A 13788-nucleotide genomic window follows, 5' to 3' on the forward strand; every position below is an offset into this window, starting at 1 on the left:
TGCAGTGAGCAGAGATCGTGCCACTGCACTCCAGCCTGGGTGACAGAGTGAGACTCTGTCTCAAAAAAGAAGGTAAAGTATCAGAGAAAAGTTCCTACTGGCCTCTAAGAAGAAGCAAACCATTATGGGTTCTCATTTATGGGAAATGAATTCTGCCACATATGTATGGTGGACTCTGAGCCTCCATTAAGATTAAGTGTCTCAGGCAATATCTTGGTTGCAGCCTTATGCCTCAGCACAGGACCTAACTAACCCATTCCCAGACTCCTGATCCATAGAATCTGAGGTAATAAATTTGTGTTGTTTTGTGGCAAACTTTGTGGTAACTTATAATGAAGCATTAGAAAACTAACACACTAGTGCATATAAGAATTTATTATAGAGTAATTTAAGACAGTGTGGTATTGGTGACAGAATACATTGAAAGACCAATAGAAAAAAATTATGGTCTAGAAACAGACCTACAAACATGGATACCTGATATATTTTTAAAAGTTTCATAGCCGAGCAGTGAGAAAAAGGACAGTCTCAATAAGCTATGCTGATTGGGGAAAACTTGACTTCAATCCCACACAATATGTGAGAATCAATTCCAGATGAATTGCAGGTTAAAATATGATGAGTAAAAACAACAGAACTTCAAGAAGATAACATGAAACTATATTCACAAGCAAAGTTTTTTTTAAAGCAAGATACAAAAGCACTAACCATAAAGAAGAAGACTGAAATAAACTGGACCACATTAAGAATGTCGATTAATCAAAAGATACTATTAATGCAAAAAAAATGCAAATCAGAGAGAAGAAAATATTGACAACATATCCAACTTTTAAAGGGACTATACCCAGAATATATAAAATACTTCTAAAATCAATACAAGCAAGACAACCTAATAGAAAAATGGGGGAAAATATCTGAACAGTCATTTCACAAAAGACAACACTAACATGGCCAATAAACATGCTGAGAAGTGCTCACCCTAAATAGTCAACCATTGGCAAAGATTATTGGGAAGAGGATTTTCACATAGTCTCCGTATTCCACCCAAAGATTATTAGTTTACAAAAAGGAAAAGAAAGTCTACTTTTCAAATGGAGATATTTGGTACCATTACAAATAGTGGTACAAACAGACCATATAAAAAGTACATAATAAACTGGCAAAAGATAAATGTATATGCCAGGCGCGGTGGCTCACGCTTATAATCCTAGCACTTTGGGAGGCCGAGGCGGATGGATCACGAGGTAAGGAGTTTGGGGACAGCCTGGCCAACACAGTGAAACCCTATCTCTACTAAAAATACAAAAATTAGCTGGGCATGGTGACATCAGCTATTTGGGAGGCTGAGGCACGAGAATCACTTGAACCCGGGAGGTGGAGTTTGCAGTAACCCGAGATCGTGCCGCTGCACTCTAGCCTGGGCGACAGAGCTAGATTCATTCTTGAGAAAAAAAGAAAAAAAAAAGTATAATATGAATCTGATTGTGAGGAAAAATAAATCAGTCAAATACAGATGTGCAGTCTACAACAGTGCTTCTAAGCATGGTTGCATATCACCTAGGTATAGGAATAGTTAAAGAGCTCCAAATGATTCTGAAAAGCAGTTAAATTCAAGAATAACTGTTCAACAAGACTCCTGACCAGGACATATTTTAAATGTTCATTATGATGAAGGAATAAAAAAACATCATCTTTGATTGGCTCTTGGGCCCAGCAAAGCTACAGAGGACATTTTTGGGGAAAATGGAGATTTCGTTTTGTTTTTTGAGATGGTAGCTCACTCTGTCACTCAGGCTGGAGTGCAGTGGCACGATCATAGCTCACTGCAGCCTTGACCTCCCAGGTTCAAGTGATCCTTCTGCCTCAGCTTCTTGAGTAGCTGGGACTAAAGGTGTACACAGCCATGTCCAGCTAATTTTTTAAAATATTTTGTAACATGGGGTCCCATTATGTTACTCAGGGTGGTCTTGTACTCCTGGGCTCAAGCAATCCTCCCACCTTTGCCCCATAAAGTGTTGGGATTACAGGCATGAACCACTTTGTCTGGCCTGGAAAAATTACATATAGAGAGAGAAAATGTGGAAGAATACTTAAAACTGTTGAATCTAGGTAAACTGGTGTTTATTGTACTTATTTTTTTTCTTTTCTTTTGAGACAGAATCTCAAAAAAAAAAAAAAAAAAAGGACAAACTGGGAATAAGTACCTGTAACTTACATGACAAAGAAAAGGCAAAGCTTTCCTAAAAATACAGAAGGAAAGGCTGGGCGCGGTGGCTCACACCTGTAATACCAGCGCTTTGGGAGGCCCAGACAGGCAGATCACCTGAGGTCAAGAGTTCGAGACCAGCCTGGTCAACATGGTGAACCCCTGTCTCCACTAAACATACAAAAATTGGCTGGGCACGGTGGCACACGCCTGTAATCCCAGCACTTTGGGAGGCTGAGGAGGGTGGATCATGAGGTCAGGAATTCAACACCATCCTGGCCAACATAGTGAAATCCCGTCTCTACTAAAAATACAAAAAAAATTAGCCGGGCGTGGTGACAGGCGCCTGTAGTCCCAGCTACTCAGGAGGCTGAGGCAGAAGAATCACTTGAACCCGGGAGGCAGAGGTTGCAGTGAGCCAAGATCGCGCCACCGCACTCCAGTCTGGGCGACAGAACAAGACTCCATCTGAAAAAAAAAAAAAGATTACCCTTTAAAGTAAAAAAAAAATAAAAATAAAATGTAAGTAAAAATTGCATTGAACCATTCACTCCTATCAGACTGGCAGAAACCCAAAAGAATAACACATACACTTAGTTTGGTTTGCTATAGGCATAAAAGCATACTCATATCCTGCTCGTGAGAATACAAAATAAGCAGCCACTGTGAAGTGAAATATGGTAGTATTCAGTTACATTATATATGTATGAATTTACCAGTGGACCTAGAAATCCCACTTCTAAGAATCTACCACAAAGACACATTAGCCAAAAATTGAAAAGATGGGGCCGGGCGCGGCGGCTCACACCTGTAATCCTAGCACTTTGGGAGGCCAAGGCAGGCGGATCGCCTGAGGTCAGGAGTTCAAGACCAGCCTAACCAATATGGTGAAACCCCATCTCTACTAAAAACACACAAAAAAGTTACCCAGGCACGGTGGTGGGCACCTGTAATGCCAGCTACTTGGGGGCCTGAGATAGGGAGTATCTCTTGAACCCAGGAGGTGGAAGTTACAGGGAGCTGAGACCATGCCATTGCACTCCTGCCTGGGCAACAGAGCGAAAATCCGTCTCCCCCCACCAAAAAAAAAAAAAAAAAAAAAAAAAAAAAAATTGAAAAGATGTAGGCACAAAGCTACAGCAGTATTTATATTTGCAAAAGACTAGACACAACCCAAATGTTGATTAGTAAACAATTGGTTGAACGTATGTTGTACATTCACACTACAGAGTGCTAAGCGACTGAAATAAGACATAAGGAAGACCTGCATATCCCACTGCAGAGTGAACTCCAGGTTCTATTATATGATCAAAGGAAGTCTGAGAAAATCAAGTATAATGTGGCAGCTTTTATATACAAAAGGAAAATATGTGTATCTACATACAGATCTACTTATATTAAAAATAACAATAAAAAGATAAGTCATAAAACAAAATGAATCATTCTTCATAAGGTGAAAAAAGGAACAAGGAATCAGATGGAGGGAAAGGGATGAATCCCAGACTGATCTCTGAATATACTTTGCTTTACAGATCTGTCTTTGCAAACATTTAAATATTTTTCATAATTATAAAAAATTATTCTCAAAATAAAACCCTAAAAACAAACAGCAATGAAACAAATAAATATAATTATATCTAAAGTTGATGCCATACCATTCAGAGAATTATTTCTGCTAAATTTAAAACAAAGGAATCTAATTGTATGTCACAATGGGGCTGTGCCCTAAGGACAAAAGAACTGCAAAATAAATCTTAAACTGGTTTCAAAAATATTTTGTTAACAATAATATTGGTATTGTTAGTTTGGTATATCATGTTTTACAGGATAAAGCAAATAATCATGTTAATGCCCTTTGGAATACAGATTTTCAAATTAAGAAAAAAGGCCAGGTACGGAGGCTCACAACTGTAACCCTGGCACTTTGGAAGGCCAAGGCAGGTGGATCATCTGAGGTCAGGAGTTGCAGACCAGCCTGGCCAACATGGTGAAACCCCTCTCCTCTGAAAATACAAAAATTGGCTGTAATCCTAGCACTTTGGGAGGCCGAGGCGGGAGCATCACTTGAGGTCAGGAGATTGAAACCAGCCTGGCCAACATGGTGAAACCCCATCTCTACTTCAAAAAAAGAAAAAAAAGAAAAAATTAGCCGGGCATGGTGGTGGGCACCTGTAACCCCAGCTACTTGTGAGGCTGAGGCAGGACAATCACCTGAACTCAGGAGGCAGAGGTTGCAGTGAGCCAAGATAGCACCATTGTACTCAAGCCTGGGCAACAAGAGCGAAACTCCGTCTTAGGGGAAAAAAAAAAGTAGCAGGGCGTGGTGGTGGGCGCCTGTAATCCCAGCTACTCAGGAGGCTGAGGCAGCAGAATTGCTTGAACCCAGGAGGCGGAGGTTGCTGTGAGCCAAGATGGCGCCACTGCACTCCAGGCTGGGTGACAGAGTGAGACTCCACCTCAGTAATAATAATAATAATAATAATAAGCCGGGCACAGTGGCTCACGCCTGTAATCCTAGCACTTTCGGAGACCGAGGCAGGCAGATCACCTGAGGTCGGCAGTTCGAGACCAGCCTCACCAACATGGAGAAACCCCATCTCTACTAAAAATACAAAATTAGCTGGGCATGGTGGCGCATGCCTATAATCCCAGCTACTCGGGAGGCTGAGGTAGGAGAATCGCTTGAACCAGGGAGGCGGAGGTTGCAGTGAGCAGAGATTGTGCGATTGCACTCCAGCCTGGGCAATAAGAGCGAAACTCTTTCTCAAAAAAAAAAAGAAAAATAACACAAAGATTACTATACACAATTTCAAATTTATAAATTAGTAAGAAATACAGAACCAAATCAATAGAAAAGTATGTAAGGGATATGAACAAAAGAAAACTGAAAGGCTCAACCCTACAATCAGAGAAATTCAAATCAAAACAATGAGGTTTTCTTTATCTACCAGATTGACTATAATTTTAAAATATGACTATATCGATTGCTAGGAAGAAGATAAAGAAAATGGTACTCTCATAAACGGCTGTGGTATGGTAACTTGGTAGACAAACTGGTAGCACCAAGTAACTCTGGAAATCCTTTCTCGCTCTGTTGCCCAGGCTAGAGTGCAGTGGCTTGATCACAACTCACCGCAGCCTTGAACTCCTGGGCTCAAGCTGTCCTCTTGCCTCAGACTCCTGATTAGCTGGGACTAGAAGCATGCACCACCATGCCCAGGTAATTAAATTTTTTTTTTTTGTAGAGACAGGGTCTCCCTATGTTACCCAGGCTGCTCAAAAACTCCTGGGCTCAAGCAATCCTCCCACTTTGGCCTCTCAAAGTGCTGGGATTACAGGTGTGAGCCACTGTGCCCAGTCTGGAAATCCTTTCTCTTTATGCAGACAAAGTAAAGAATGTTTACTGAAGTATTACACACAATAAGGAAAAATGGAAATGACCTAAATGCCTTTCAATGAAAAAATGGATAAAATGCAGTATGGTCTCAGAATATATGGAATAAAAAGGAATAAACTAATCAACTTGGATAGATCTTCAGTGCAATATTAATTTTTTTTACTAGCTGCAGTAACATATATACCAATTGAGATGGGCTATATAATTCTAAAAATCATATAAACAAAAATGTATACTCTTCCATGATACAAACATACATCTCCATGTACTTATACAAAGAGAGTAAGAAGCCAATGCATGTATGTAAATAGGATGGAACAGGGAGTCACAGATCAAAACCCAGATGTGGTGGGCTGAACAATGGCCCCACAGATATCCACGTCCTAATCCCTGGAACTTGTGACTATGACCGTAAATGGCAAAAAGGACTTTGCAGATGTGATTATGAAACTTGAAAAGTGGAGACTGTCCTGGATTATCCAAGTGGGCCATAAATGTAATCACATGTCTTTATAGGGAGTCAGAGGGACATCTGATTACAGATGAGAAGGCATTTTACAGGCAAAGGCTGACTGAAGTCATCACATGCTTTGAAAATCGAAGAAGGGGCCATGATAACCTGAAATAAGCAAGGAAAAGGATCCCCCTTCACAGTCTCCAGAAGGTACCAGTCCCACCACCACCTTGATTTTAGTCGTATAAGACTAATTTCAGCCTCCTGATTTCCAGAACTCTAAGATAATGAATGTGTGGTTTACACTACCACATTAGTGATAATTTGCTACATTCAGGAATAGGAAACCAATACATGGGGGATATGTTATTTACCATGAAGTTGAAAAGATTCCTTGAATGAGATGTCATTAGAAGGAAGGTAAGAGAAGAGGGTGGTATGGTGCCACAGGAACCAGCAGCAAAGGCTGTGCAGAAAACAGGCAGTAGGGTCTGGTGCTGCAGAAAGGTCAACTAACTCAAAACCTGCAAAATACTGGTGACAGACCACAGTCTGGGAAAATGGCAGAGAGGGGAACTCCCAGGGCCCATCCCTCCACAGAAATACGGGAAAAAAAATGTCAGAGCAGCTTTATTAGAATTCTGGAATATAGACAAAGGTTTACAGCAACTAAGCAAATCTTAATCAGGAGAATGGCAGCTGAAACCTGGCAGGAAAGATCTACGTTGTTTTAACTCACCTTCGCCCCATTCCCCTCACAAGCTCTATGAGTTTGCTAGTGCTGTCATAATAAAGTACCACAGACTGGGCAGCTTGAATGACAGAAATGTATTTTCTCACAGTCTGGAGGCTAGAAGTCCAAAGTCAAGGTGTCAGGAGGGCTGCTTCCTTCTGAAAGCTCTGAAGGAAAGATCTGTTCTAGGATTCTCTCCTTGGCTTGCAAACAGTCACCTTCCTTATGTCTTTACATGGTCTTCCTTCTGTATGTCTCTCCGTGTCCAAATTTCCCTTTGAAAAGGACACCAATTGATATGGTTTGAATTTGTGTCCCCACACAAATCTCATGTCAAACTGTAATCCCCAATGTTGAAAGAAGGGGCTGGTGGGAGATGACTGGATCATGAAGGCGGATTTCCCGCTTGCTGTTCTCATGATAGTGAGTTCTCACAAGATCTGGCTGTTTTCAAAAGTATGTAGTACCTCCCCCTTCACTCTCTTCTTCCTGCTCTGGCCATGCAAGAAGTGCCTCTTTCCTCTTTGCCTTCCTCCATGGTTTTAAGTTTCCTGAGGCCTCCCCAGCCATGTTACCCATACAATCTGCAGAACCATGAGCCAATTAAATCTCTTTTCTTTATAAATTACCCATTTTCAGGTGTTTCTTTACAGCAGTGTGAAAATGGACTAATTAATACACCAGTCATATTAGATGAGGGCCCACCCTCATGACTTCACTTTAACTTTATTATCTCTGTAAAGAATCTATCTCCAAATAAGGCAACATTCTGAGGTACTGTGGGTGGAGACTGCAATGAATGAAATTTGCAGGAGACACAATTCAACCCATAACACTGACTCAGTAACAGTCTTTAAGATGAAATCCTGTATTCCTGGTGTGAGTTCCCAGTGCTTGAAGGAGCAGAATAGAGCTGGTTCTCAAACAACTGGGGTTGTCTGTTTTGCTCTGTCTGGTAGTGGCCGAAAGAGTAACGAACAGTGCTAAGAACTCTCAGACAGAGAAATGACTATGTAGCAGGCACCTATTGAAATCCTTTAAAGGTAAATCGTTTAAAGGCCAGCTGTGGCCTTTGGGGCAAAGGATATCAATTGGGGTCAACAACAGATACATAAAAATAAGCCTGGGTGGAAGAGTGAGATGCTTTTGGGCTTTGGAAAAGCTTCCATATACTCCTGGGAATCCCGATGATGACACATATATCTAGGACAAGGCCCATGTTCAGAAAAGACCTGAGAAGGCCCTAATCTTTCACCTCTGTTAAGTGGTAAAACTATCTCTACTTGTAGATGACACGGTCTTATGAACAGAAGATCCTTGAGAATCCACAAAGAAACCATTAGAGCTAATAAAGAAATTCAAGGTCCACGCGGTGGCTCGCACCTGTAATCCCAGAACGCTGGGAGGCAGAGGTGGGTAGATCACGAGGTCAAGAGATAGAAACCATCCCAGCCAACATGGTGAAACCCTGTGTCTACTAAAAATACAAAAATTAGTTGGGAGTGGTGGTGCACATCGGTAGTCCCAGCTACTCCAGAGGCTAAGGCAGGAGAATCACTTGAACCCAAGAGGTGGAGGTTGCAGCGAGCCAAGATTGCGCCACTGCACTCCAGCCTGGCGAAAGAGCAAGAGTCCATCTCAAAAAAAAAAAAAAGAAAAAAGAAAAAAAAGAAATTCAATAAGCTGTAAGACCAAGATTAACACTGAAAAATTAGCTGTCTTTCTATGCAATTAACAATCCAAGAAGTAAATTTTAAAAATAATTTATAATTTAAAAATAATAATTCTAATTACAATAGTATCAAAAGAATACTTAGGAATAGATTTAACCAAGGAGGTCTAAGACTTACATACTAAAAACCATAAAACTTTTGCTGAAAGAAATTAAAGACCTAAATAAAGGGAAAGATAGTCCTTGTTCATGAATAGAATACTTAATATGGTTAAGAAGGCAATACTTCCCAAAGTGTTCTACAGATTCGATACAAAATCAAATAACCTTTTTTGCAAAAACGGACATGACCATCAAACTCATGGAACTGCAAGAGACCCTGAAGAGCCAAAACAATCTTGACAAAGATAAACAAATCAGGACTCACACTTTATGGCTTCAAGACTTCTACAAAGCTACAGTAAACAAAACAGTATGGAACTGGCACAAAGAAAGACATACAGATCAATTGAATGGAATTAAGAGTCCAAAAAGAAACGCATACATCTATGGTCAACTGATTCTCAACAGAGGTGCCAAGACAATACAATGGGAGAAAGAATAGTTTTTTCAAAATTGGTGTTGGGATAACTGGATATCCACAGGCAAATAAATGTGAAGTTGGACCACTTCCTTACACTATAAACAAAAATTAATTCAAAATAGGTCAAAGTCCTAAATGTAAGTGCTAAAACCATAACACTCTTAGGAGAAAATATAGAAGTAAACCTCATGACCTTAGGTTTGGCAATGGATCCTTAGATATGACATCAAAAGTGTGCAACAAAAGAAAATATAGATTAACCAGACTTCATCAAAATTAAAACCTTTTATGAATTAAAGGATACTATCAAGAAAATGAAAAGAAAAGTCATAGAATGAAATATTTGAAAATCATATATCTAATAAGGGTCTAGTACACGAAAGTACTCTTACAATAAACCCAATTTAAAAATGGACAAAGGACTTGAATAGACACTTCTGCAAAAGAGATATACAAATGGCCAGAAAGCACATGAAAAGGTGCTCAAATGCATTAGTCACTAGGAAAAAGCGAATCAAAGCCACAATGAGATACCACTTTACAAACACTAGAATGGCTATAATTTAAAAAATAAACAATAACAGATGTTGTCAAGGATGTACAGAAACTGTATCCTCAAACATTGTTGGTGGAAATGTAAAATTATGCAGTGCTATGAAAAAGTTTGGTGATTCCTCAGTAAAAGACAAAATATATGATCCAGCAATTCTAATTCTAGGTATATATCCAGAAAACTGAAAACAGGTGTTCAAACAAAAATTTATACACATATATTCATAAATGTACTATTCACAATAGCTATTAGGTATAAACAACCCAAAAATCCATCAAATGATGAATAAACAAAATGAGGTGCATCAACGTAAGAGATTATTCAGCAATAAAAAGGAATGAGGCCAGATACATGCCATAACACAGATGAACTTTGAAAATATTATACTAGGTGAAAGACAGATATATTGGCTAGGCATAGTGGCTCATTCCCGTAATCCCACCACTTTGGGAGGCGAAGGTGGGAGGACTTCTTGAGCCCAGGAGTTCAAGGTTACAGAGAGCAATGATTGACCCACTGCACTCCAGTCTGCCCTGTCTCTATTAAAAAAAAAAAAAAAAAAAAGCAAAACCCATAGTGTATGATTACCTTTACATAAAATATACAGAACAGGCAAGTCCATAGAGACAGAAAGTATATTAGTGGTTGCAAGGGAGTGCACTCAGGGGTGAATGGAAAGTGACTCTAAGGCGTATAGGTTTCCTTTTGGAATGATGAAAAGCTCTGGAACTAAATAGTGATGATAGTTGCATAACATTGGGACTATGCTAAATGCCACTGAATTGTGCACTTTAAATTGTTAATTTTATGTTATGTATATTTTACCACAATAAACAAATATATCATTAGTGATGTTCACAGATCAAATTCCAACAAATGGTAGGAAATAATCCATTCTGCATGAAGCATGGGTTGAAAATTTGATTAAGTGCAGAAACATTTGCCAGAAAATAATCTCTTAACTGAATATTCTACAGATGAAGCAAGACTAAGATTTTTGGAAAGTTATTTTAAAGACATACAGTCAATTTATTCTCTATATGTTTTAAGTTTTATCCAGAAAAAAACAAAAAACAAGCCTATCTGAAAGCGATTTACATGGGCTCTAGTAATGTGGTCCCTAAAAAACTTCATTAACTCAGTGTTGCTCAGTACCTTGTTTTTTGCATTCACTAAAGAATAATTACAGGTATTTATTTCATGGTTGCCACCAGAAGGCTGTCCATCACTGCATAAAAAGCAAAAAAAAAGGCGGCACGGTGGCTCACGCCTGTAATCCCAGCACTTTGGGAGGCTGAGGTGAACGGATCACGAGGTCAGGAGCTCAAGACCAGCCTGGCCAACATGGTAAAACCCCATCTCTACTAAAAATACAAAAAATTAGCCAGGCATTGTGGCACTCACCTGTAGTCCCAGCTACTCAGGAGGCTGAGGCAGGAGAATCGCTTGAACCCCGGAGGCGGAGGTTGCAGCGAGCCATGATCGCGCCACTGCACTCCAGCCTGGGTGACAGAGCGAGACTCTGTCTCAAAAAACAGGAAAAAAAAAAAAGAGCAGAAAAATATTTTTTTTTCAGCTTCCAGTATCAGGCTTCACATACGTACCAAAAGGAACCAGGTAGCTTCATTCTCATCAGCAGTGAAAGCCATTAACAGATCATCTCTCTTTGCCATAGTTACCAGGAAGGTCAGAAATATTTGCAACTCAAATCTGATAACTAACTCCACATGACATGTGCGTGTGTATATATATCAATATATACACACACATATATACACACATATATACAGATATCAATACCTCTGTATGTGTATATACATTGTGTATATATACACAAATACATACAGATACGTGTATATATACACATATATACATAGTTATGTGTATATATACACATATACATACACATATATGTGACATATATAAGCCAACTTTGCCCTTCTGATCTACTGTTCCAATGCTATTTATTGGCCTATAGACCTGAACCCTAGCATCATCGCCTGCAATCTTGTTAAAAATGAAAATTCTCGGGCCCTGTTCTGTTTTAACAAACTTTCCAGGTTACTTTTATGCACTAAAGTTTGAGAATCATTGTGTTAACCCTGTTTCTTTGAAGTTCATTGTATCTATTTCGACTTTTCCAATTTAAGTGTAAGAGTCAACCTGCTAAGATCCACTGTAAAACAAAGTACAGAATTACTTCATCAACTCACATAGGATTTCTTCATTTTCTGCTGATCCTGGAAAAATGTAGAAATCTCTGAAGATTTACCTGGTTTAAAAAAAAAAAAATGAAGCAAGTCACTAGAAATATGAAATGTTTTGGATCTGCCTACTTAAAAAACTGCAAGCATCACCGGCAGGGGGTCGGCGGTAAAACGTCTCTCTGTGGGAGAACATCGCTTTCAACCTGGAAAAGAGGCAGGAAGAAACCCATGAAGATGCATCCATGTGTGTCTATTGGTGACAGTTATATGATCACATGGAGCTTGGATGTGTCCTTTTTTTTTACTGAGTGGATATAACTGTTTTCAGCTGATTTTTTAAAACGTATGTACCACTTTGTGTTCTTAAATAAAACAATTATAACAAAAATGATTAAACAAATTACAACACACTAAATGAAGTAAAGCTATGTCAGCCTTCATCAGAAGTTTCATCGAACATAGATTTCTTTTTCCTCATTTTACTCCTTAAGTTAAAAGAACTCACCCAAAGCTATGAAAAAAGGATTGGAGGCAATTTTAAGATAAGGTCACTTAAGCTGTTTTTCTACAGTATATGTAGTTTCTCAAAAGGCTGCCTTTTAAAGATGTCTGTTTTAACAGTGATAATGTGATTAGCACTGGCCTGGGTGTCAGGAGACTCAACGTCTACTCTCAGCTCTGCCACTAACACAAAGCCAGGGAAATTCACTTACACTCTCAGGTCAATTTTTCCCAACCTCGATCAAGACAAACAGAAAACCTTTCTAGTACTACTGTCGTACAATATCAGAAGAAAGGAATTCATCAGCCTATCTTTTGATGCCAGATTCATGGAGTGCAAAGATCTTGGGATCTGGGAAGAGGGAGTGAAATAACAGTGGAGGCTACACTGGGATTGGTGAAGATGGCATTTACTCAGCTCTAGCTCTAAAACCACTTTACCCACAGCATGTCTCCCAAACCCTTCCAGTGAAGCTATATTTCCTGCATGGCCTAACCCCTCCTTCATTCTTCTAAGTCCATTTTCCTACTCTCTTTTGAAATCTGGTGCAGACCTTCCCTGTGGCGTGGCTTCTGATGTGGCAACATCATCCAAATCTTACTTATTCTGAGCATTGTATGCAAAACTAGTATCTGCTCCTTTCTGGGAGCTAGTGCCTCTGCTCAGAAACTCCGATTTGGAGTGGTTCTTTTCCACGTGGATCTTGTTCCTCAAGATGTCTTATTTCACAAGAGGTGCTTTGCTCCAAGGAAGATAAGAAATGCACCTAAAGGACAAATTCATGTTAACTTAAATCCTCACTCAAGGCCACAGTTTAACTCTGAATTTTCCTGTTCCATAGACTCTCAGATGAGACCTTCAATAAACACAAAACAAAGTTACTGAGAACATAGACCAGTCTGGACTGCGCAGACCCAACTCCGGAATACGCTGTCTGTCCCAAGGGCTCCGAAGACACATTTGGGGAAATCAGTTCTGAAAAAGAGAACTGCTACGTGGTAAGAGTCAACCCTTCAAATTATTTCTGCTAACTGCTGCGAAGGATGCAACGCTGGCTTTTATAAGCAGGACAGTAAATCAGACCACGGCATCTGGAGAAAGAAATGTCTGAGTTCATCCTCTAGCGTGTTTACCTGCTACCTAGCTGTGTGACTCTAGGCATAACACTTTCCTCTCGGTCTCCTTTCCTTATTTGTTAGAGCAGGAGTTATACTGACCCGAGAACGAGGTTATGAGCATAAACTACTAAGAAACATGTTTCCATTAACAGCAGCCGCTGTGACTGACTGCGGGCACAGTCACCACGTTCCCGAATCCTCCGCACAACCCCCTGAGGAGGTATTAATTCCCCGGTTTCACACGTGAGGAAATCAAGTCTCACCTTGATTTCACTCATCTCTCTCACTGGACAGTTCTTTCACACCCGGTGCCGCCTGGCACCAAGGCTCCCCCGACCCCTCCCGCGGCCGCCTGGTCCACAC

The 13788-nt window shown here is 39.9% G+C and overlaps 1 protein-coding gene across 22 annotated transcripts in view; it reads right to left on the reverse strand.

Moving 5' to 3' along the window:
- Nucleotides 1–13788, reverse strand: part of LOC102139307 (zinc finger protein 37A-like) — a 38977-nt gene that overhangs the window by 24778 nt on the left and 411 nt on the right. For 14 of the 22 annotated variants that reach the window (XM_065520565.2, XM_015455809.4, XM_074001456.1 and 11 more), the window contains exon 2: nt 11812–11870. The exons of 2 other annotated variants lie outside the window; for them this stretch is intronic. Coding sequence is in view for 4 of the 20 variants with exons in the window: in XM_015455809.4 (XP_015311295.2) it covers nt 11812–11826 (15 nt within the window). In the remaining 16 variants the exon portion in view is untranslated. Of the gene's footprint in view, nt 1–2204; nt 2675–6796; nt 7066–11811; nt 11871–13788 lie in introns of all 22 variants that reach the window. 6 more of the 22 variants (XM_065520563.2, XM_074001459.1, XM_065520564.2 and 3 more) reach the window with 3 other exon arrangements.

This window comes from Macaca fascicularis, chromosome 9 (genome assembly GCF_037993035.2).
Source record: "Macaca fascicularis isolate 582-1 chromosome 9, T2T-MFA8v1.1".
NCBI classification, from domain to species: domain Eukaryota; kingdom Metazoa; phylum Chordata; class Mammalia; order Primates; family Cercopithecidae; genus Macaca; species Macaca fascicularis.